General features: G+C 35.3%; 1 protein-coding gene across 2 annotated transcripts in view; it reads right to left on the bottom strand.

Annotated features, from left to right (window-relative positions):
- LOC149180581 (MADS-box protein GGM13-like) overlaps positions 1-16,744 on the bottom strand; it is a 28,365-nt gene extending 11,621 nt beyond the window's left edge. Inside the window, exons 1-2 of one of the 2 annotated variants that reach the window (XM_089418198.1) lie at positions 16,283-16,744; positions 15,905-16,171 (exon numbers count right to left, since the gene is read on the bottom strand). In XM_089418198.1, coding sequence (XP_089274324.1) covers positions 15,905-16,092 — 188 coding nt within the window. In that variant the 5' untranslated portion in view covers positions 16,093-16,171; positions 16,283-16,744. Of the gene's footprint in view, positions 1-15,904; positions 16,181-16,282 lie in introns of both variants that reach the window. The other variant, XM_089418197.1, reaches the window with a different exon arrangement.
- Between the last annotated feature and the right edge of the window lie 8,935 nt (positions 16,745-25,679).

The following is a 25,679-nucleotide window of genomic DNA, read 5'->3' as shown; positions in this document are numbered from 1 at the left end:
ACAAAAAATAAAATAATATCTTCCCCAAAACGCATTAACCTTAGTCAAGATCAAACAAAGCATGTAAGCCAAGTGGCAACTGAAGAGAAAGGATATAGTAAATATGGGAGGACAATGTTTAAGGTTGTTTACCTTTGTGGTATCTTCATACCTTAGTTTTTCAATGCTTAAGTAGGCTAATGAGGTGCAAATCATCATGACTATTATGGTAGGTGATTTAATGGCTATGAGTGGCATACTTTTCAGAATGACTAATGGAAATATTTTATAGTTTTTCCTATCGATTTTCCTAAGTGGTGATGAGCCCAATTAGTTTTCTTTGTTTCAAGCTAGCTTGATTTCAGTTTTCCATCCTTCACTTTATTTTGAGACACTTCCTTAACCTCAAATTTAAGACCTTAGTGCTTAGTTTCTAAAGGATTCATTGTATGGCTTATTGGAATTAACACTAACTTCATGGATTAGAATCTTTTGGTATCTTGAAATATTCTTAGGATTTCATCTTCTCTCAACATGGGAAATTACATGGTGAGTTTTTGAATAATTATCAAAATTGTTTTCTCATTGATCATAATTCTACCCTTTATCAAAATTTTCAATGAGGATGGAAAATGGATTCAGGAGTTGTTATGGTCATTTTTTTCTAATGTCACTTGCAAGATTTGAAGGGTAATTTTTCATGTGCTATGTTAAAATGAATTTGATATGGGAAATAACTTCCAATATGGGAAATGCCCATTGGGTCAGATTTTTGAAGTTGATTATATTTTAAGAAGGAACAAAAGTAAGAACAGAGCCTCAACTTTCTCAATGAAAAGTATATTTCAATCTCCGGAGGATCTCAAAATAAAAGACTACACCTTAGTTATGGAAACCATTTTTAGTCAAATATACAAATAGAGACTCTACATGCTCAATGTATCACCCTTTACTACATGGCTTCAAATTTAATTAAAATTTCCAAATCCATTATTTAATATGATACAATTTCTTATGGATCAATTGAGGGCGATGTTCAAGAAGATGAGATTGTACTAAATCAACATGTAGATGTGGAAATGATGAGTAAGGAAAAAAAACTTTCAATTGATACTAAAGAATGGAAACCAACAACAGACATATTTTCCCTTAAAAATTATGCAAATTTTATTTAATTTTAGGAATTTACTATAAATTTTGTAGTAATATCTTTTCAGAATCTCCTAAAAATGATTGTCATAAATTTTTTTGTAGTTAAAATTCAAATAGTTGAACGATTTCAAAACATAAAACTCTAAGTTAGGCCCTATATATGTTGTATCATTTTGTTTTTTAGTGTAACTACAAAAAAAATCTAATACAAAACGATGTTTACTAAAAATAATTACTACTACTATTGTCATTCATATTATTATATGGTCCTAACGGGGTGGATCCAATCATGGAAGGTAAGAAGTTTTTCACAGTTGAGCAAAGTTCATTTCTCATGAGTACCTAATCTACAATCCATGGGGGCACCTTAAGATAGTGGTTGAATGTGTGGTTGCACCTAGAGAGACTATACGAAAAGTTGTATTGTGACCTATGTAGACATAAGTCGATCAAATCCCACCCCCGTGTATTTATTTTAAATAATAATGCAAAGCGGTTGGATCTAATGGCAGAAAGTGAGGAGTTTTTCACCATTGGGAAAGGTTAAATTCCCATGAGGGTCTAGCCTTGGAGCCATGGGTGAAACTTTAGGTAGTGGCCCAAGTTGTGGTTGCTCCTAAAGAGATTTATTAAAAATTGTCTCCTGATCAATGCACACATAGGTGGATTAAAGCCCCTTGTGTACTTATTTTAAATAACACCCAAAAATAGGTTGAATTCAATGGTAGAAAGAAAGGATTTTTTTCACCATTAGTCAAGGTTCAGTTACCATGACATCCAAAACTTGAAGCCATGGGGGAACCTTGAGATAGTGGTTGAATGTGTGTTTTGACCTAGAGATATTATATTAAAATGGTTAAGTGACCTATGCACACCCAAGTAGATCAAATACCACCCCAATTTATTTACTTAAAAAATCCCCTAGGGTTTAGATCAATTGGTGATAGAGTGTATTTTTAAGGAACTCATTGTGGCATCATTGGTTCAAGCCTCTCCTAGATTGTGTTTTGTGTTTGGGTAGTATCTGTTGCACCTAGAGATTATAGTGGTAGGAGTCAAAATAAACCCTATGTCACATGAGTATGAACTTGGCCTACTTTCCAATTCCTCTAGGCACACATATACACATGAAAGAAAAAAAAATATACTAAATAATATATGGGGTGGCAAGTGTGGGAAGGGATATAATATAAGGACAACTGCATATACCTTCACATGGAGCCTAAATTTCATGACTAAAAACATGGTAGAAGCATATACCTTAATACAAGGATTAAAATTAGCTAATGGATTAAACATTTCTAATCTCATAGTGATAACAGACTCTAGTAGAATCAGCAATCGTATGATCTCAAACTCTTCCTATTCATTTTCATCTAGCTTCTAATTTCGTAAGAATAAAGAACATACCACAATGGATATTAAACAAACAACCAAATTTGAATGATAAAGAAAAGAAAATGGTGCACTACCCACAAAGAAAAGAGCTACATAATAAATATTGTAAATATAAAACTTGATAAAAACATGAAAGTATTACTAAGAAATGGAATCAACTTTTTTGTAGCTCCAAGAAATATTCCATATGAAGATATCATGTACAATGTTAAAAACATTATTAAAAGCCTAGTAGAAAATATGGATGAGGATATTTTTCAGGAATGTGTTATCGTTTTAAAAAATTCCAAACCCCCAAAAAGAAATTTAAACAAATAAGAAACCATGGATATTAAAGTGTTAAGAAACAACAAGGATATTACACTATGGAAGGAATACAAAGGTAATGCGATTATAATTCTTAATATCGAAGACTATAATTAGAAAATTAGCGAGGATCATAAGGTAGCTATAGGAATGTACATAAATATCCCATAAACAAGATTATAAAGAAGGTCTCTCTAGCAATCAAAAACTCTTCTTTGGATGACCATCTAAAAGAGAAGTTGATCCCTAGTAATACATTAATGTCGTACATTCATGGTCTACCAAAAATAAACAAGAATGACACTCCACTAAGACCTATTGTCAACACAATAGGTTCTCCCACCAATGAGTTGGAGAAATATTTGGCGAGGAAGATTAAACCTCTTATAGGAAGAACTTCTTATTTTATTAAAGACTCAATGCGCTTGGTAAACCCAATTAAAATATAGAAGGATTATGGGAATGATATATTAGTTAATTTTGGCATCATCTCCATCTTCACAAAAAATCTAATTGATGAAGTTATCCATATCATCAAAAATGCCTCCAACGATTAAACGAATAACATGGTTGAGATTTGCTTGAAGTCCACATAATTTAGCTTTCATGGTGAAATATATGAACAAATGGAGGGAGTTGCAATGAGATCACATCCCTCACTAGTTGTTGCGAACCTATTTATGGAACATTTTGAAAAAGCATTAGACTTCTTTCCCCAAAAACCTTAATGGTGGTTAATATTTGGCAATGATACTTATAGTAATTGACCACATGTGGAATGTAAATTAAATAATTTCATGAACCATCTAAAAAGTCAATATGAATGCATAAAAACCATGGAAAAGGAGGAAAACATGTGCCTCCCTTCTTGTATGTACTTACCACGAAAAAAAGATGGATCACTAGGGAACTAGGTGTATAGAAACTAAACTCATACTAATAGATATCTACATGCATAATCACATCACCATACCATGAAAAAATAGGAGTTATCAATACCTTGGCCACCTACACTATAATAATTTCAGATAAGGACCATCTAGGACAAGAAATCAATCATCTTATAAGGTTCCTTAAAGCTAATGGCTACAAAGAAGAAGATATTTATAAAAATATTAAAAAATCATATGGAGGCAAGAATAGAGCCAAGAAACCCATATGAAGGAAATCCAAGAACTACTCTCCTATACATCCTTGGTGCTAATAACAACATTGTGAATATCCTAGGAAGAAGGAGCATAAAAGTATCTTTCTCTCCTCTAACTTGTATAGAAAATATGCAAGATACTGCCAAAGTTCATATTGAATTAAAACTACACAAATGGTATATGTAATACCTTTCTCTTGTTGCAAGTTGTGTATTGGAGAAACATGGAAGCCACTCAAAACTAGACTAAAAATGCAACAAATATGTAAAACATGGAAGGATAAACAAATAAGACATTGTTGAGAAATCTCACACTTCTAACCATTACATATTCCCGGTATACTTAAGAGTGGTAGCAAAGATCCCTCATCACTACAAATGCAAAAAATACAAATCTATAGAAATCAAGAATTCTGTTAATAATATCACTATGATGACGGTTAGAAACTAAAAGATGTTTGGAAACCTATTATGTACTGTATTAAAAAAAAACCCAACCTCCTCCAAACTTGGTTGTGCATAGTCAAAATGAGCATAAGCATTGAGTTATTTGCTCCCTATATAATTAGATATAGATGATATTAAGTATTGGGATAAGGACGGTTGTGAGATATGTTAGCTCTCTTGAGGATGAACCTTTTTCATGGTTCAAAACGTCGAGAAAATAATATATTCTAACTTCAATGTAGATCTCCTTTTATTAAATACTAAAGCATTCTTGCCACTCCTTCGATATGGTGCAATGGTTTCATATCCTAAGGAAGACAATTTGATGGCATATTTTATGCCAATTTGGCCACTCAGAAAAAATCACGGGACTCTCATTATGAACAATGAGTCTTCTACACAACCCATCCCTCAATGTTTCCTCCACATGAATTCTCTTTAATTCTACATATGGTAAACTAAATGACATTCACTTCCACATAGAAAGAAAACCTTTAATAGGACTTGCCCTCTATCGAAACATGCTTGCTATTCCTCCAATGGACTTTAATGATTACTCTGAACTCTTGTTCTATTATCAAGGTGGGATTATATAGACTCTTTTCAGCTTAGTAGGAATGGCTTCAATTTGTCATGCCATACCCAAATTTCCAACACTAGAGTTGCAAGAAACTTGGCTTCTTAAATCTAGCCATCCACTTGATGGTACGATAGTGTCTAGTTGCAAGAATCTCTTCTCTTCCCTGTGAGGGGTAATTTCATTATCATCCTTTTCATTTTCTTTAGCATAAGGCTTTCCAAAATCGCAACACATTTTTAGGAATAGTCTACTATTTTTAGGTGTTAGTCATCATGGGTTGGAACTGGACTTGAAATATGTATTCTCTATTCTTGATTTGTGTACATTTTATTATCAATTTATTTCCAGAGTAGGCCTAGCAAACGTAGGTTGAAAAAATTAGGGATTTGAATTGGTATTTTTTCCTTTTGTATTTCTCTAGATAATCGAAGCTCTCCCTTTAAAGTCAAGTGACAAAAACCTCAAACCTTTGGTCTCTCGCCCTAAATACATGGATCGGAAAGAACTGTAAAAAAATGCCAAGCACTATAAAGGCAAAAGGAGTCTATTTGCAATTTGAAGCTTTCTTTGATCCTTCATTAAAAATCTAGGACAACAAGACACCAACAACAATTTCAGAGTGGAAATAATCATGAGAATTGTGGCTTAACATAATAAATGATTATTTATCTTATAATTGATACTTAAAACACTCTATCAACAACAACACTACACTAAAGTAACACCTCATGAAGATTCACACTACATGATATTGCCATATTTTCATTCCCAAAAACGATTGATTCCAAAAACAAAATCTTAACATTGTCCTAAGTTTCTAAGTCCTTTAATTCAACATTTTCCAATAAATATCAAGAAAAAATATATAGAATAAGTAACCTTCCCAAACAATAATCTAAATCCAATAATTTAAATCCATAAATATTTTGTTTAATGATTAATATCTTAAATATTTTCTATTCAATCTATTTACATCTTAAAAAATTATATCTTATTTTATTAAAAAATATTAACATATAAACATATTTCCATGATTAACGTTTTGAAACATATTTTATGCCTCTACTATCCCTATATATAATAGGGATAAACACAATTAAAATTTATATTCTAACTTTATACACTTATTTATTAAAAAAATATTAATCATATGTTAAGAGGTTTTAGCTGACTTAATACAATCTCCTTTTTCCCATATTCAATGTACAATGTAAGTTGGGTAGCCAAACAATCTCAATATAGCCATCTATTAGTTAAAGACTTTTGTGAAAGAATTTTAGCTTTGCAACCCTTTGGGGAGCCCAACAATTTCGATCAAAATCTCCATTGACCAAACTCTTTGCGAAATAATTTTAATTTGAAATTCTCACTCAAACGGTTTATATTTTATTTCTTATTTATTTTAATTAAAATTGTAACATTTTTAATGATTAATCTTATATTTATGTGTCTCTATATATATCCTCACTGAGTGACATTATGGTTAAGAATATGAGAATGAGTGGGAATCTTAGAACTTTCCACACACCGGGATTAATTCATGTATATCTATTAATGATTGAATTCAAAGTGATTGGTGTCATGAAAGTTAGTTTTGTGGCTTTATCAACTATCTATTCCTTTGAAGTGACGAATAGTGGTTCCAGCTTTGCAATCATGGTAATGAAGTTGGAGAGAGGGTGGTATATAATAATCACTAGTAAAGGGAGCATGAAACATGTTTCAAGTGAGAATTATCACTTTTTCTATTTTAAGATTTCCTAGTTATATTGGCTTCATGTTTGGGCTAAGGGAAAGGTTGAGGTGATTTTTTTTATGTGTTTTAAATTTAGGTTGAAATTTTGGTGCAATAGGAAGTTTGAGATTAAAATAATCAACTTATATTTTTGGATATAATTCTTTGTTTCATTGTAGTGGTGAGATTTTCTTTTTCATTTATATATCTTATATATCTTGGGTTGTGATATGTAAATATATTTTTAGGATGTGAATTTTAGTGTTTTTTTTTCCTAGTTATATATATTTTTTTGTTTTATTAGGTTCAGGATTCTAGTTTTACTTTTTGTAGTTTTATGTTTTAACATGTTTTATATTTCGCTCACCTCCAAGGGCATCATTCTCTTTAAGCTGGGTTTTTTGTGCTTCATTTAGACAGTAAGATGGTCAATCCCTCTACTTTTATTTAGGTCCTAGGTTGTTCTATGGATTCTATAAGTTTTGTTGTCAGTGGGGTTGTTGAGTTGAGGCCCCTTTGACACCCTCCTCAGTGGCCCATTGCTTTCTTTGGTTATTCGTGTTCCACTAGTAGTAGAAGGATGGCTATCATTCCCTTGGTTGTTATTACACCTTGGCCCATGTTTCTTTATCCTACATCCTATCTTAGTATGCCTTGGATTCACCATCCCCCTCGATGGAAGGGCCATCATTGAGTTGAGCCCTCTCCTTCCCCAAGATCTCAATCCATAACGGAGTGCTTTGCTTCAACCTATGTAATCAACATCCCTTAGAAATTCGAAGGGAGATACACCATGAAGAGGATGGAGAGAAGGTTTGTCTTAGATGACGAAATTTAGTGGCAACTAAGTAGTTGGACCCTTGGGAACACTCATGCAGGACAAACTCATTACATGTAGATTGTGGACTTGTACTCTCAAGACCATTATTGGGAAATTTCTCATGGAGAGGTCAAAAACTCAATAGAACTCTCCTATGCATTGATGAAGTTTAGAGGAAAATTTTAAAAATTGGCAACTAGGTTAGAAATGAAGATTTTGTGTTTGGGATTCTCCAATCAAGAGGAGGATACAAAAGAACCTGCCACCATTCAGGTGGATTCACCATCAAGTTAAATGTTTGTCATTTTTCTTTACTTGAATTGTTTTGGAAGCAATAAGGCTATCACTCACAAGCTAAATAAGATTCATATTTTTGTTATCTTTTTAGGCACTATTATACATATTATTAGTTTTTAAAATATGATATTATACATTTTCATAGTAGGAATAAAAATAGTATTTTTATGCTACTAGTTTAGTTTCCCAAATAAAAAACCAATAAAAACATAATATACTTCTTTTTTATTATATTTATATAACACTGCTTAATCTTATGTGAAAATAATATTAAATTTCATTTTTTTAAATAAAAAATATATCTTATAAATATCATATTTTTTATTTTTCATTTATAATCAAGATTATTTAAAAAAAAAAAATATTTTATCAATCTAAATTAAAGGAATACTTTGGTTATCAAAGAATCTTTGTATGTCAAAAATTTCAAAAGACGAGCAAAATATTAAGAGAAGAAACAATCTCCCAAAAAATTGAGATTTATAATTTTGAGAATAATCTTAATTTATATTATTATTATTATTATTGAAGAAGAAGTTTGAATTTGAAATTCACATACGCCTTTTCGATTTAACAAACGCAGCAGAATTCATCATCTCATCTTTGATAAACTCAAAAGGGTTCATCTAAAAAGAATTGAACCTGCACATCAAGACAACGGGGCAGTGTAATCAAGACAAGGGGTAGTGTAATCTTGAACCAAGAAGAAATGAACAGGCCAATCATGAGAGAGGAGGCAATAGAAAAGAACTAAACCTTCACATCATAACAAAGCTTCAACCAATTAAATTATTATTAAAATAACAAAACTTTAACCAATTAAATTATTATTAAAATTAATATATTAGGTTATTTTGATTTTAAAGTTATTTGATTTATATAATTATTTAGAAAAACAATTTAGATTAATCACATGAATAATGACATTTTAATCATCTAATATAATTCATTCTCAAAATAGAAATCCCGTATACTAAGTTATGTGACTTCAACCAATTAAATTATTATAATTATTATTAAAATTAATATATTAAGTTATTTTGATTTTAAAGTTGTTTGATTTATATAATTATTTAGAAAAATAATTTAAATTAATCACATGAATAAAGCATTTTAATTATCTAATATAATTCATTCTCAAAACTGAAATCCATACACTAAGTTATGAAACCCGTAGAAGATTGAAGAGTAATCAAAGAGTCACTTCAGTGCGGCCGTTCAATTTCAGAGACCCGTCTAACTATGGCCGGCTGGGCCTTGAATGTACACCTTAAATGATCTCAAAACGTGAGATGTGGACTGCGCATATTTTCTCTTTCTTCAGTCACATATGTGCACTCTCCCCTTTACATTGGCCGACTCTCGCTTTCACATCGGCCTAGAAAGCATAAACATATCTTGCCATTTTGTAGACAGGGCGATGCTGAATTAAACGTCTACCTAACGGAAATTTGAGGGCACAGTGAGACCTGTCTGATCTATTACTATCATTATAAACACCAAGCAGTACCCAAACTCGTACGGTGCTAAATTTTGCTTATTAAATCAATATTATTTTATTTTAAACTAGTGTAGAGTAGAGTTATTTTTAAATTAGTATAGATTTGGATCTAATATGAACTCAGAGAAATTAAATAAATATGTTGATGTAGAAAATATAATGTGTGATTTTTCATTATTTAATTATAATTTTGAATGTTATATAGAATATTTATAAGATCAAATATACTTTCTAATCATTAAAACTTAATTTTTTCATGCTACATAAATAATTTTTTTAAAATGACATATAATATATACATAATTGACATACAAATATTTGACATAACATGTACATCCACAGATTCAAAGATTTTATAGTGTAAATTAAAATGATTTTTTTTATTATTAATATCTTTTTACATCAATCTTAATTTTTATTGAAATATTTTATCGATAACTTACATTGAATATATTTTTATATCAACTTGGTATATATAGAAAATATATATATATATATATATACCAAGTTGATATGACATAAATTAGTTAAATATATATGAAGTTCACATGACATAGCTCAAGTCAATTATGAATCAATTTGGTATTTTGCAACCACATATATCTCTAATTTATATCAGTTTTTTTATTAGTTAGTTGCAATATTCTGTATGCCATCATCCTAACTCAATTGTAGATTCCAAAGGAGATGCCAAAGAACAAACTGATTTGGGTAAAGTTGCCCGGATTGCCCATTGAATTCTGGACTCAGCAAGTTTTTATGGACATCAGAAATACTATTGGGAAACTTGTATATGCTGACCCGCGGTGTTTGGGTGCTCGGGATAAGAGAATTGCATGGATTTTGATTGAAAAGGAGTTTAGAGGAAGATTTCTGGACAACATTGAATTACGATGGGAGGACACACATATGGTGCAGCAGCTGGATTTCTGGGGAGTACCCTTCTGGTGTCTTAGCTATCATCATACTCGACATCTTCTAGCACAATGTCCTCGCAGATTGGGTGGCAGGCGTATGGCACATAGGCGGCAATATTTGAGTTCATTGGAGAAGGTTTATTCTAAATTTGATATTCCTTATGACATGCATTGGCAGATAAATCATTGGCGTGATGCACAACGCTCATTAGGTACTTTGTTGTTTTCCTATCCTTTTCATCCCAATGTATCACAGTCTGTGAAACATGATGTCTCTGCTCCTATCTTTGTTCCTTCATCCCCTTATACTTCAGAAGGGTCTGGTGCTCCTTCGATGGATGCCACCTTACCGTCCCTACTGGATTGTACCCCCCTCCCTCCTGTGATGATCCGTCTCCACCGAATATTGTACCTCCTTCCCCGAAGTCTTATGATGCACCCTCCTCCTCGCATGTTACGTATATTCCTATGTCATCCCCTTCACGTGCCTCTCATCCTTCCTCGGGGCCTGGGACTTACCCTACATCGCCTACTTCACCCCTATATTCTCCTACCAAAACCGTTGATAGTGGCGTTGATTTCCTTCTCCGGGAAAAAACATTGGATCTTCATACCCTCACTGTCCATTAGCTACCTAGCTCATCGTCCCCTCGCATTAGTCCTGCCTCGACGGGTAAATCACCGTCCGCCGAAAACAAAACCAAGATAACAGACATTTTAGAGGACGTGCTCGACCTCTTCCTTTTAGTCCATCTGATGCACATGCCCTCATTGATGTTCCTATCGTTTCCACTACCTCTCCTTGGGCCCTTGGAGCGCAGGTGCTTTCACCTGAGTTAACATGACTTTCATCCTTTCATTGAATATCGGGGTCTGGGGGCTGCTTCAAAATATTTGGCCCTTAAGGAGATTTTTCTAGGAATTCGTCCCTATATTATCCTACTTCAGGAAACTATGCATTTGTTTCCGCAAGTGATAAAATATTTCAGGAAGATGCTCCCTGATTGGCTTATGGCAACCACAGATGTTGTAGGCCTCTCGGGGGGTCTAATGGCTCTATGGGAACCCTGATGGGTCAATGTTAAGGCATTTTCATGTTTTGTTGGCATCCTTCTTGCTGGTCATATCAGAGGTTTAAAGGGTAGAATTCATATTTTAAATGTATATGCCCCATACAGAGATCAGGCTGAGTTCTAGAATAACTTGATAGTGTCGGGGATCTTGGAACTTGGGTCTCTAATCATTGTTGGAGATCTGAATTTTACCATTGGTCTGGATGAGGTATGGGGGAGATCCAGGAATGTTGATGCTAAGGCTGAACTAATCAAGGATATTATCATTGATTTCAACTTTGTTGATATAAGCCCTTCTATGATGGGTCCTACTTGGGACAATGGAAAATCAGGGGATGGGTATGTGGCGAAGCAGCTGGATCACTTCCTCATACATGAACAACTAGTGGAGTGACTTGGGACCATCCATTCTGATATTATGAATAATTATATCTCAGATCATCGTCCCCTTATCATTCATTGGAGGCAAGGGGACCTCAGGTGTGGGATGCATTTCATGTTTAATTGTGTGTGGTTGGAAGACCCAAACTTTAAAAAACTTGTGCTAGATGTCTGGATCTGACACAGGGAACAAGACATCTCTCCCATGGAACATATTCTGGATAAGCTAAGGGTTATTACGGTGGAGGTAAAAGCATGGCAGAGGAGAAAAAGAAGTCAAATGAACAAAGAGCTAAATGATATATTAGTGGAGTTGGATGCCATTCGTCCACAAATGCTTCTGCATAATTGACCGGTTGCTATCAGGGATCGTATTCAAGCTATGTAACTTAAAAAGAAACATATTTTACTTATTAAAGAGACTACCTGGTGCCTAAAGAGTAGGACCATGTGGATTCAGGAAGGGGATAGGAATACTAAATTTTTTCATAGATATGCAAATCATAGGAGAAAGATTAATTCCATATGGGAGATCACTAATGCAATAGGAAATCAATCTCTGACTCAGAAGGACATTTGCAAGGCTGTTGTACTACATTTTCAAATGGCTTACTATCATAGGGATCTCGAGAGTGTTGAAGATCAAATTTGGGGGTGGATTTATATCCCTCTATGTTCGACGAGGATGCAAACAGGGATTTATACAAAGTTGTCTCAGGGGATGAAATCCCGGAGGTACTAAAATATATTAATGGGGACAAGAGTCCGGGAGCAGATGGGTGGATAGTTGAACTTTTTACTCATTTCTTTGACATTTTTAAGCAGGACCTCCTTGATATGGTGGAGGAGGTGAGAACCAAGGGATATATATACCCACATATAAACTCTACTTATATTTCTCTCATTCCGAGAAGGTATCCCTCTGATTCTTTCTTGGATTTTAGACCCATTTCCCTTTGTAATATTATATATAAGATTATCTCTAAAACTATTGCTAACATGATTAAGCATACTTTGTCAAAGTTCATATCCCCTGAACGGTTCAATTTTGTGAAGAATAGACAAATTCATGATGCCGTGGCGATTGCCCAGGAATGCATCCATATGATTCATTCAGAAAAATTAAATGTTGTTATTATGAAGGTCGACTTACTGAAGACATATGATTGTCTAGATTGGAGATACTTGAGGTTGGTACTTCATAAAATTGGTACCCATACCAAATGTGATGAGTTGATCATGGCTTGCCTCTTAAATGTTAGTGATGATGTTATTCTTAATGGTTATCCCACTGATTTCTTTCGGGCCAGGAGGGGACTTAGACAAGGATGTTCACTTTCTCCTTTTATTATTCATATTGGCTATGGATGGGTTGAGTTTGCATATCAAAAAAGTTGTGGCAGAGGGACAGTTTCTTGCACTGAACTTGGGAAGATATATCATAATTTCACATATTTTTTTGTTGATGATGTTCTCATCATGGGGATGCATAATAGGTTTGCATGGCTGACACTTTTTCATATTTTTTCTAAATTTGGAAATGCTACAAGACTCTACATGAATCTACAGAAGTCTATCATTCTTCATGGCTCGTGTGATATGGAGGTAATTGAATATATACATAGACTTTTTGGGGTGGCTTTAGATTTACTGTTGGGGGGCATGAAATACCTTGGCTATCATATTAAGCCTTGCAATTATAAGATAAATAATTGGATGTGGCTTGTGGACCGATTTTATAAAAAAATTACAGGATGGGAATTCAGATATTTATCATTGAGGGGGCGCATCACATTGAACCAATCGGTGATCACACAATTGGGAGTATATTGGGCACATTTGTATCACCTCCCACTCTCCGTTATTAAGTGTCTGGATTGGATAATGGCCAAATACATATGGTTTGGAGCAACTAAAATAAAAAACTCCACCTAGTCAAGCTGGATCATATCTCATATCTGAAATGGCTGGGTGGTTAGGGGATATTGAATCTAAGAAGATTTGGTTGGGCGCTTCTGCAGAAGTCTTTATGGCAGGGTTTATTTGGGAATGACATTTGGGGTAAAATCATAAGACACAAGTACCTTAAGGACCGTGACTTTTCTGTTTGGATGTGTAGGGGGTGCATTGGGATTGAATCAGGCTCGGCCATTTGGCTTAGCTTCATAAAAATCAGTAAATATTTTTTTCAGAATCTCGCTTGGAAACTGGGTTCTGGATATCAGACTATTATTGGAATGGATCACATATAGTGCATAGAACACGAAAATTGCATATCAAAGGGATTTATACATTGCATCAACAATCGTGGGCTATTTTTTTGGAACCAGGTCATCTCGGGATGGCAAGGTCAATGTCCTATATGGAAACGAGCGAGGGACTTGGGCTTGGACGGGCATATGGCGTGGGAATGGGAGGAGATCAGTACCAGCATAAAGCTTTCAGGTGTATGTCAGGAGGCAGATGGGGACAAGATTGCCTGGATAGGCTCTTTGTCTCCAGGAGGCCCACAACACTGAGGTATGTTGGTTCTACAATTTTGGAAAACTAAAATCCCCATTCAGATCATTGTTTTTCTTTGGCTGGTTTGGAAAAACAAAAATCTTACATGGGCAAACCTTTAGAAGTGGAAGTGGCAAGGGCCGGGCTTTTGTGTACTATGCAGGCAAGCGGAAGAGGATAATACCCACATTTTTCTACAATGCCCTATGAATGTATAGGTGTGGCATAATCTTTCTTGTTTCATTGGTTTCCCCTATAACCAATCTGACAACATTACTATTTGTTTGAATTGGTGGAGTAAACAAAATCCTTCATGTCGGAACATCTCCCTTGTTCTTTTCTTGGAAATATTGGCATGGCATAACAAAATCATTTCTGAAAATTATAGAGTGAATGCAATGAAGGTGTCGGATCACATTATAAGATGGTACACTATTGGAAAAATACATGATACTAGGTCCAAGAAGATCATTCACAAAAGGCCGGGCCCTAAGATGGAGTATCCGGCTGGCTTTTTTGATGGTGCGGCACAAAGGAATAGATGTGGTTGTGGATTTTGAATTGCTATTTTAAGGCGCAGGAAATATGGGTCCATTGGGGCGTAGGTGGATGCACGAATATGAAGGCTGAAGTGATGGATTTATGGGGACTTCTCTGGTTTTCACGGTATATTAACATCCCTTCCATACACATATTTGGAGACTCCCACATTATCATTGATCATGTTATGGGCTGCCCAAAAGTAAACCAACCAGTTATCCATGGCCGACTCTATCAAATTGAGGTTCTTTGGGTCTCTTTTAGAGACTCAACAATGGTGGATATTAGATGGGACTTCAATCAAAATGTCAATCGCCTGTCTAAGAGGGGTCTACAGGATGTTTTGGATGGGATGCACATCGAAATCAAGCTGGGTGATATCGTCGTGGATGTTGGGGTGCTGCCTTTCCGGGGATAACATCTATTTTTTGGAGGAGTACACATCTGATATATGCTGATTTTTTATTTTTTCCAGCAATTTTCCTTCTTGTTTATATCTTTTGGTGTTTTGTGCATAGCATATGTTATATTGAGCTTCTGCTCGCTGTCAATTTAGATCAAATTGGATATATGAATGTACTGTTTCTCTATATTATTACCACTAGGTACATAGCCACAAATATAGACTGCCATATATTAAGATAACAGATAGGGATGGATCTTAAAAACATTGTTTTTGGAGATCTTTGATGGCATTTGGCATCTTCCAATGTAACATATACTGAATATATGTTGGATATATATAATGTTTTTTTCATACTAAAAGAAATCCAAATAGTTTATAAATAAGAGCAAAATCAGTAAAACAATTAATTTTCATCACATCCCTCCAATTTTTAGTTTTGTGAGCTTTTTGTGATTTGAGTCGTGTTAGAGATTTTTCTTCTAGATTGATCATTTTATGACATTCATAATTTATGTAATCAATATGATGAATCCAGAAAAAGAAATTATGATCGATGTAATGGATCCGGAAAAAAATAGCTCAGCTCAGCAAGACAGGCAATTGCAATTATTATCTCAGCTTCAGTAGCCACAATCACAAGTCTTATAAGTTTTACAGGCACATAATGACATGCAGAATATGTTGAGAGATTCAACATGAGCAAACTGGTTAACCTCCACTAACCTGGAAGAAGCGGTGGAATACTCGAAGAGCTTGCCGGTGCTTGAAAAAATAATGAGCCCAAGTTCTACATCACAGAGGACTGATAACTCGTGGGCTTTCTTGAGCAGACCACCCCTGCGTTTGGAAAAAGTGACTTGTCTGTTGGTTGTATTTTCGATCCTCTTGATCTCGATCTTTCCGCGCCCCATGCCGCCGATTGGCTTGATCCAGTTTACACTTTTGGAAGGGTGTAGTATCTTTTCTTGGCGGAATCAATCCGTGCACTACCTGCAACTTCTATTTGACAAGATCAAAGGACAATCGAAGATTTCAAGTAAGGAAGGAAAGAGAAGAGCAATAGACATAGGGGAGGCGAGGGGAGGGTAGGGAAGTCCTTACCCCTTCGGAGGACGAAGAATCGCATAGAAATTACAGCAGCAGCAACAACACCAGCAATCCCTTGTTGCCTACCAATCTACAAATACGAAATCAATCTGTCAGATTCCTTGTTGCACAGTCTTTCACCGTGCTTTGACCAATCCCTGACGAGTTCCACTGTTTTTCGAATTTTAATTCAGGACAGGACAGGGCAGAGCAGGGTGGGTTTAATGGGTATTGAAGCAGTCCAGGTTAAACCCATGATCATGGCGTGGCAGAGAGCTAAAATAGGAAACGACAGCCCGTCAATTGGGGTTTGATGCCTGAAAAGGACTAGCCAAACCAATTGTGGAACAAGGGGTTGGTACCAACTCACAAGTGCCATCTGTTGCATACTATTTCTGATCTGCAGATGCGAGTCACGAGAGTCTGGGATTGTTTCATCGAGTAAAACAAGTGAAGGCAGAATATTGTGGGGGGGTCAAAAGAAATATGTCATAAGCATGCCATGACGTCCTCGCTGCCTCTATCAACGGGTTATAAGTGATTTGAGCTAATCGGTTTTCCTTCAATTTCAATTTCAATTTCAATTCAACCAACCCTCCCTTTCAATCTTCTAATCTGGCTTGGCTTGGCTTCACCAGTACCACCCCTCCCTTTCAATCTTCTAATCTCGGCTTGGCTTGGCTTCACCACGGGGAATTTTACACGGTTAAACGTGCGCCAATATTCCATTTCTTGTTCCAACAAGATCAATTACATGTCGCTTTCCATTTGAATGAATTCAGTCGCATCTCTCTCCTTTTTTAACCCATCCTTCTTTATCTTCATCGCTGAATTCTACAATATATATTTCGGAATTCTGAGGCAAAAAAGATTTACATCATTTTCATTCTAAAATCTGATATACAAATATTCCCAGAATTAACAAATAAATTAAATTACACTATTTCTATTTCTGTCAATCAGAATCACTCGAATCTGAAAACTATCCCATCCTTCATTATGCATACATGTATGTAGTATCTAAACAGCTTCCCTGATTGTGAATTTATATTTAACTAAATTTCTTTGGCTTATCTAAGTAAACATGCGCAAGCTCTTCCTCTGTAATAGAAGTAAATAGGTTTGAATGGAAAAACGTTAATGGGTTATTTTTTTTTAGAAAATCTTTATTTTCATATCTAATTTCCACTCAACATTTCGCATAAAATTGAAAAAACAGTAAACCATGATACTTAAAATGTCTAATATTCACCACTACATATGCAAAAACAGGCTTGACAGACAGACCGACTTGATTCCATTCCATTCCATTCTAGTTTGTTTATAGTTGTAAAATGCTAGAATGTCACCTTTGCTGTTCTCTTTATTCATTTAAAGAAAATTACCTAGTATCCCCCCATCCACCTTTGAAGTTCATAATTCACTTCTAATTTGAGGTACCGAAGTGGGGACTACGACATCAATGCAGCTCTTTATGTGTCTGATAAAATTATATGCAATTGAAAGCAACATAAACTTGAATGCATACGCTTTATATCTGGGGCAGTCAATATGCCATATTTTCCCTCAAATATTATATTATTGTTCAATAAAATATAATTTTATATACGTTTTTGATATTTAATTGTTAACTAGTATTCTTATGTTCAAGATTATTCGTTCCACTCGGGTTATTTTCTTTCGAGAGTTTTCATTATAAAAATATATATAATATATTATGTTGTATTTTTTAAATGGTAAAGTTTAATTTATTTAAAAATAATATTAAAATTAATTAATTTAATTAGTATATATTTTTTATTTAATTTATAAAAAAAAAAAATTAAAATGTAATTGTACAAATATTTATATTTCTTCGTAATAATATTAATTTAATTTTAAGGTTTCTTTCAAGCTAGATATCAAATTGGTATTTGAAATTTGACAAGATAGAGCTCACTTGTCAAGGTTTTAGTAATTTGACAATATTGGTTATAATGATGTTATTATCAATGATGCTTATTAACCTGGATCCTTTATGAGAATATTTCAACTTGAGGATATTCTGATGAGTCATCATGAATACCTCCCTATTTAAGAGGGAGCGTTGAAATTGTAAGTAGGTATGAACTAGGTTCGGTCTTCATAATGTATGTGTATGGTTTATATATTTATTATATTTTTGTCAAGAGTTTTCTTCATGCTAGAGTCAAAGGAAATTTATTTTGAGTCCAACGATAAATTATTTCAGTCATATCCCATTTGGACATCTAAAAGAAATAAAATTTGAGTTTCTATTTTGACTCATAAAACCAGAAGATGACCAAGTCGGCATGGCCCTCCAAAGTGACACCTATTCAACCCTCTTAGATAGCTATATATAAGAGACAGTTTGATTTCTTGGAGAGCTCATTCATTCATTGCAACAAATAGTATCTTTTGCACCTAGCGATGAAGGAAGAACATCGGATCAAAGGAAAGAGTAGGAAGCCAAGAACACAAAAGAATTTTCCTCATCCACTGAAGTTTGACCATACTACGTCTCGCATGTGTGAACAATTTTTTCTGTGGAAAATGTCAAATGATTTTGACAAGATTGGAGCATATTTGACTAGTGTTGACTTTGACTTTTGTAGGTGACTTCGAGGAGTGTTTGACTTGGTATCTTGGTGGTAGTTTGGTCTTGGCTTGGATATCTCTCATTTTGATATGATTCTATAAGGAAAGGGTCGTTGGATTTCCCCCTTGTGGGTTTTGCCTTGACTATTAGCCTAATTTATGGTGTCTCTTGTTTCATTGTGATCTCTATTTTTCTTGAATGATTAAACAATTATATAATTGCTTGATGACGAAGACACAAGAAGTAATAGGAAGACATCTAATATTCACAACTAATTAACAAGAAGAGGAATTACATGTTAAACTACATTGCACTTGGTTTCTCAACATCTAGCGAGTTGGGCCTCGCCGCCGGAGTACAAAAGACCGACCCCCGACCTCTGGACTATGACGCGTGGTAGAAATGACGTGGAGAAAAATGCGTATCCATGGTGGTTGATGACGTCAACATAGGTTGACATGGCACTTCAAGCATATGACATGTGGCATGTGTTGTTGGCATTTTTAGGTGGCCATGTGTGGGCCAAATCTGGGTGACATGTGTCAACACCCAGGAGGCACCACATGGCATTGATGATGTTAGCATGTTGTAAGCATGATGTAAGTTGATGAAGTGGCCAAGTTTTCGAAGTTTGCGCCAAGGTTAGTTTGGTGAAGTTTTCCCATGTATTTGGTCTTTGACGAAAATCAAAAGAAAATGACACCAAGTCGACCCTTCAAGCTAATCAGGCTTGTAAGCTAGTTGACGATAAAAGCTGGGACACGAGAAGAAAAGTGGGTTGACCTCTGACCTTCTATCTCTTACCAACATTAAAAGGCGAGCCCATATTTGATGTTAAGACCATGTTAGGCGGAATTATAAATTTTCGGTATAAAGGTCAAAGTAGTTAGTTTTTCTTTCAAAGTTTAAAGGCCTACTAAATGATGAAACCTCCACTAAATCCCGCAAATGTTGAAATTAATCCCAGAACCACAAGAATCTCACTCATGCAATGGAATTAAGGCCAATGACACTACGCTATACTAATTCACAGAGATTGGTCAATGGAGCTGATGGAGCACATTATTTCAGTGACAATTTTTCTCTGCAATCCATCCAAATGAGAAACTAAGTACTCTCGGTGCCATTCTATGTTAAATGGAAGAAATACTTTCAGTTGTACCGGGAAAATGAAAGGCACAATCAATGTTCATTTCATCATTCGAAATTAGATTGAATAAGCAAAGTGAGCCATGCTGAAGAATTAAATCGCATTGGTTTCATGAAAGAAACCACTATGTGGAATTAAACTCACTCATAGTGTGTTGTTTTAGTTCTAATTTAAGTACTTTGTTTAATTAATGCACGATCTCAAACTACGTGGTTGAGATGAAGTCTACCCTCTGAATAGAGTTGAATGTGAAAAAATAGAATCTGGGGCGTGTACTGTTAGAGTGGGGTGAGTGTTTGGGTAGTAGTGTGTTGGTTGAGAGGATTGATATGCTAGTGTTGATTGGTAGAGTGTATGAGAAGGTTGTGGGAGATTTGTGAATAACAATGAGGGAAACAAACTTGGGATAGTAGATTAGAAGGAATTGTAAGAAACAATATATAAGGTTTTGTATGCCTTTTGTAATAGAAGAAGGCTAATTTTTTAGTTTGGAAATTGTATGAAAAATTGAACAGATGGTTGAAGCAGGATGTAGCTTGCATTTATAAGAGGTTGGAGCGTCTTGGCAAGTCATGGATTGATAATTTAAAAGGGGTTGGGGCCTTTTGTGAGTGGGTGGTCACAAACAAACTGATGTAATTTAGTAGGAGTTCTAATTACATCATAATAAAAAATAGATTGGTGATTTTTCCCTTTTGTTTTTCCACATTAAATCTCTTTTTCAATGTGTGTATGATGCTTATGATTGATGGTGTGTGTGTTCATGTGAATGGTTTAAATTATTGCTTATGTATTTAGCTATGAATTCTCATATGAGTGATTTCCAAGTTAAGATAAAAATAAGAATTGAGATGTATTGTTAAAATTAACATTGATTACTGATTCAACCTATCGCCCTAGTAATTCCTTATTCCAACATAAATTGGTTGAAATGATGTATGCTTTAAGTTTAAAGGATTTGGAAATTGAAAATACCATATAGATAATTTTAGTAAAAATGAAGAAATAAGCAATTCAAAGGGGTAGGTAACTGATAGGAATGCTACCATTAATATTGATCAAGATCTAAAAGCTAGACTTCAAAAGGAAAAACAAAAGTTACAAAATAAATCAATAGGCACAACAACCTTGAGTGAAGCAAGGTTAATTATATGGGCATAAATTGCTACTAAAGTTTCAAAGATGTGGAACTATTTTAGAGTGATGGGAGATGAGTTAGATTTGGTCTACAATATAGAAGAAGTTATCAAGTGACGTAATCTAGACTTTGTAACTTTCATAACAAACTACAAAACCAAAATCGTTGTTAAAAAGTGCATAGCCTTAGCCATTTGATTTTGGCTATAATATTAAACTAATTCAAGGATTAAATAAAAATCATAAATAAGGAGTAATTCTAGACCTTACCAAAAGAACTCAAAATAGAATTCAAATGTGTTTATTAATCTAGAATGTGTTGTTATAGACATGAATTAAAATTTCAAAAGAGCATCTACACAACACTTGAAATTTGCATGTGGTGGCACATGCATACCACGTAATATCCAAAGCGCTTGCTCCCATTCGTGAAACATACAAAGGTGTCTCTAATTGTGTAGTAGCCAAAAGCCAAAGCCTTGAGAGTCAAAAGAAAAAACCCCAAGAGCCAAAAGTTTCTTTCCTTCCTTGTCCCCGCAATTATTCTTGCATTGTTGACTGCTTCGCATTCCAACTAAGACAAATTGTTTCCCATGGTGACGACCTCTTCACATTCTAGAACTGAATCGACTTGATTCCTCATAGTATGCATAAAAAATAAAATTTATAACCTACATTCCATTCTCGTAGCATGTCTAGTAGTGGCTGTCTTGTAGCAACGTAACTAAACAATTTTTTCTTTGCATGTGTTAATGACTCCATGCAACAAGAGTATCAACACACAATCCCAGGAGCATCAACAACTCGAAACCAGTAGTTACAAGAGTAGCAACTAGTGATTTTTCCTTGGCACCTTAGAATTAGGTTTATATCTAATATCATGATCACAAACACACTAAAATTCCACAACACAAATACTTTGCATAACGGAAAATGTACAATTGTCATTCTACTTAGTACGCAAGACAACTTTTAACCCAAAATTTGTTATACTACAAACTTCAATAGAATAAACATAGGGCTCATGTAGCTGGGATCATGGCCCTTGCAATTAGCCTTGATACAAGCTCAACTAGGGCTTGGAGTCAAAAACTTATGACTGCCAATCTTTCCTTGAACAAAGCACACTTGAATCACTTGGTGAAGGGGCACTCAACTTAGCCCTTTTGGTCCACATACATTGAACAGATTTGTCCTTCCTTCTTTCTCCTAGCCTGAATTCCTTGAGGTCTGTGGCTCCTTGTTAAATCATCCTATGATGAGATATTATTGTGGTTATAATCGAATGAGCTTCATCTCTTCCTTCTTATAATGTTTTATGATGGCAGACACTAGCCCTCAAAGGTCATGACATAAGGAAAACATGACTTAAGTTTGCTTCATGAAAGCCTAACTAACAGAAGAAAATAGATTTCTTTCATTTGATCAAGACACCTCATTGTTTCCTTAGGCCCCCCTTGGTCCATTAAGGGTCAACCCGGATCACTAGGCCCTAAACTGAGACCCACTGTCCATGCTTTACCACATATCCCAAACACAGGTAGGCCCAACAGAGAGAAAACCACCTCTTGGCTTTAACGTATATCCCACCATTCATCGACAAGGATTCTAGGCCCACTGAGGCAACAAAATCCTAGCTTTACCACGACCCACAGTCTAGCTCAGGGGTCACTGGGATAGTGGATTTACTGTGATCCGCAGTCTGGTTGAGGGACCACTAGTCCATGCGCTCTATTATTTGGATACCCACCCCACTTAGCTTTGAATCCATCCATCAATCTAGCTCAACCAAAACATGAGAACTCCATCACACCATGGCTAACCGGAAATGGCAAGGCTAGACTGAAAACACTATTACACCTAGCAAAACCCATTCCATGATAGAAAAGAATCACATGCAATGCCATGCATGCAAAATATAGCAAGTAAAATAAAAATGAAAATTGATACCTGCAATGAATCCTATTATAGCTTCTTGATTCCGCGTTTCTCTGCTTGATCTTTGCTTCCTCTTACCTTCTTTTCCTTTCTTGCCCCAATGCCAAAATTTCTCCAAGAAACTCTAAGTGTCCAAGAGTATGAGAGAGAGAGAGAGAGAATAATGAGAGACCTCCAAAACTCAACTGAAAAAAGGCTACCAACTGATCCTCGGAAGCCTTTTCATGAATGAGGCCTCTTTTTCTTAATTTTCCATTATTTTCCTTCATTTTCCTCTTCACATGAAACCTGTGACCTTTCACCTCCCTTTTCTCCTAATTTCCATTATTTTCATAAATAATTGTGCCAAAAATGCCATTTTTCCTTTCCAAAACCTTAGCCATTTCCTTTGCCAATTTCCCTAGCCATATAAAACTAATGAACACCCCTAGGATGTCTTGCCCAACATTCAACTTGGAATAAGTGTCCCATTGACTGTGGTTATTGTTTTTAACTTTTATTACATGGAAATTTCACGAGGGCTGTTACAGAACCCTCCCCCTTGGGGGACATCATCCTCAGTGTTCAATAACACATATACCTCAGAAACCTACTAAAAGAAGACATACTGCTCATGGAGCTTTACAACACAACTCATTACGGTATTTACAATGATAATCCTGCTGAGTACCAACCCACATGACATCATAACATCATGATAACATAACCACATGATAGCATAGTAGCATGACAACATAATCATAATGACATAACACCCATACTGCATAGTGTAACTTTATAACATAGCTCATGGAGGTATTTACATCCATATACATATGTACATATAGAAATATTGCCAAAAATATATACCAAAACATATACCAAATCATATACCAAAACATATATCAAAACATATACCAAACACCATATCTAAGCATATACCAAAACACCATATCAAATCATATACCAAGACACCATATCGAAGCATATACTGAAACACCATATCAAAGAATATACTAAAACACCATATTAAAACATATACCAAAACACCATATCAAAGCATATACCAAACCACCATATTGAAGCTTCTTTGCCTCAACCGACAAACAAGGAAGGATACATAGGCCGCATCTGATCCGACATATCCCATGTAGCTTCATTAGGTCCAAAGTGCTTCCACTGCACTTTAACTTGCTCGATTTCTCGGTGTTGGAGCATGAGAACCTTTTTCTACAATGTACACTGAGGCTCTGGCTAGAATTCTCCATCTGGTTCCACCTACAATACAAACTAGTCAATCACATGATCAACATCCTTAACATACTTCTAAAGAAAAGATACATGGAAAACATCATTGAATTTCACTATTGGACGTAGTGAAAGTCAATAGGATACTGGCCAAATCCTCTCAATGATATTGAAGGGTCCACAAAAGCATGGTGCCATCTTAGTACATGATCCAATTCACAAGGAGCTCTTTTTCGTTTTGATGCGCAAGTACACCTGTTCCCCAACTTGGAACTCCTTGAGCAACCTTTTCTAATCTGCATATATTTTCTGCCTATCCTATATTGCCTTTAGATTCTTCTTGATGACATGCATTTCCTATTCCAGGTCCACCAACATATCTATTCCAATCAATACCCTATTAGCCACTCCAACTGATAGGAGTGTTACAACTCTGCCCATACAATGCCTCAAAAGGACTCATCTTCACTGACTCCTGATAACCATTTTTGTATGCGAACTCTACCAAAGGGAGATACTCTTCCCACTTCCACTGTTGATTCATCATATACATCCTCAACGTGTCCTCCAATATCCTATTGACACTCTTTGTCTATCCATCTTTCTACAGATGATAAGTTGTGCCGAAGGCCAACTTTGTGGCGAAACCTGTAAATAACTCCTTCAAGAACTTGGAAGTGAACTTTGCAACCCTGTCTGACACAATATTCTTTGGAACACCATGCAACCTGACCACATCTTTGATGAATACCTGTGCTACATCGCTAGATGAGAATGTATACTTCACTAGAATGAAATGTGAAACCTTTGTTAACTTGTCCACAATGACCATAATGGAATCATGTTGTTTCACTATCTTCGGCAACCTTGTGATGAAATCCATGGAAATGACCTCCAATTTCCACTCTGGAATCATGATCAGGTGTAGCAGTCCAGCTGGATGTTTACACTCTGCTTTGACTCACAGACAGTCAAAACACCTCACCACAAACTCTGCTATATCCCTCTTCAAATTTGGTCAATAGTAGAATTTATTCACTATTGTTAGTGTCTTTTGATAACCTGGGTGACCTGAATATGGTTTCACATGGAACTCCCTCAAGATCAACTTCTTGAGCTCACTATTGTCTAGCAGATATATCATGTCTCAGAACCTGACCAATCCATCTGTTGTAAGACAATAATCCATACCTTGTGCACCTGCACCTGCACCTGTACTTGTGCATGTACTGCTACCTATACCTTTACCACTACATGTACTTGTACTTTCACTTGTACCTATACCAGCATCATGCTATAACCTGCACACAATCTCCATATGCCTCACATCCTGTCAACCTACCTGCAAGATACTATCCTGT

Source organism: Pinus tabuliformis, chromosome 3_2 (genome assembly GCF_031772625.1).
Source record: "Pinus tabuliformis cultivar Carrire ecotype Pingquan chromosome 3_2, CPIR1, whole genome shotgun sequence".
Lineage (NCBI taxonomy): Eukaryota > Viridiplantae > Streptophyta > Pinopsida > Pinales > Pinaceae > Pinus > Pinus tabuliformis.
Note: the sequence above shows the minus strand (reverse complement) of the source record. Positions and strands in the feature narration are given on the sequence as shown.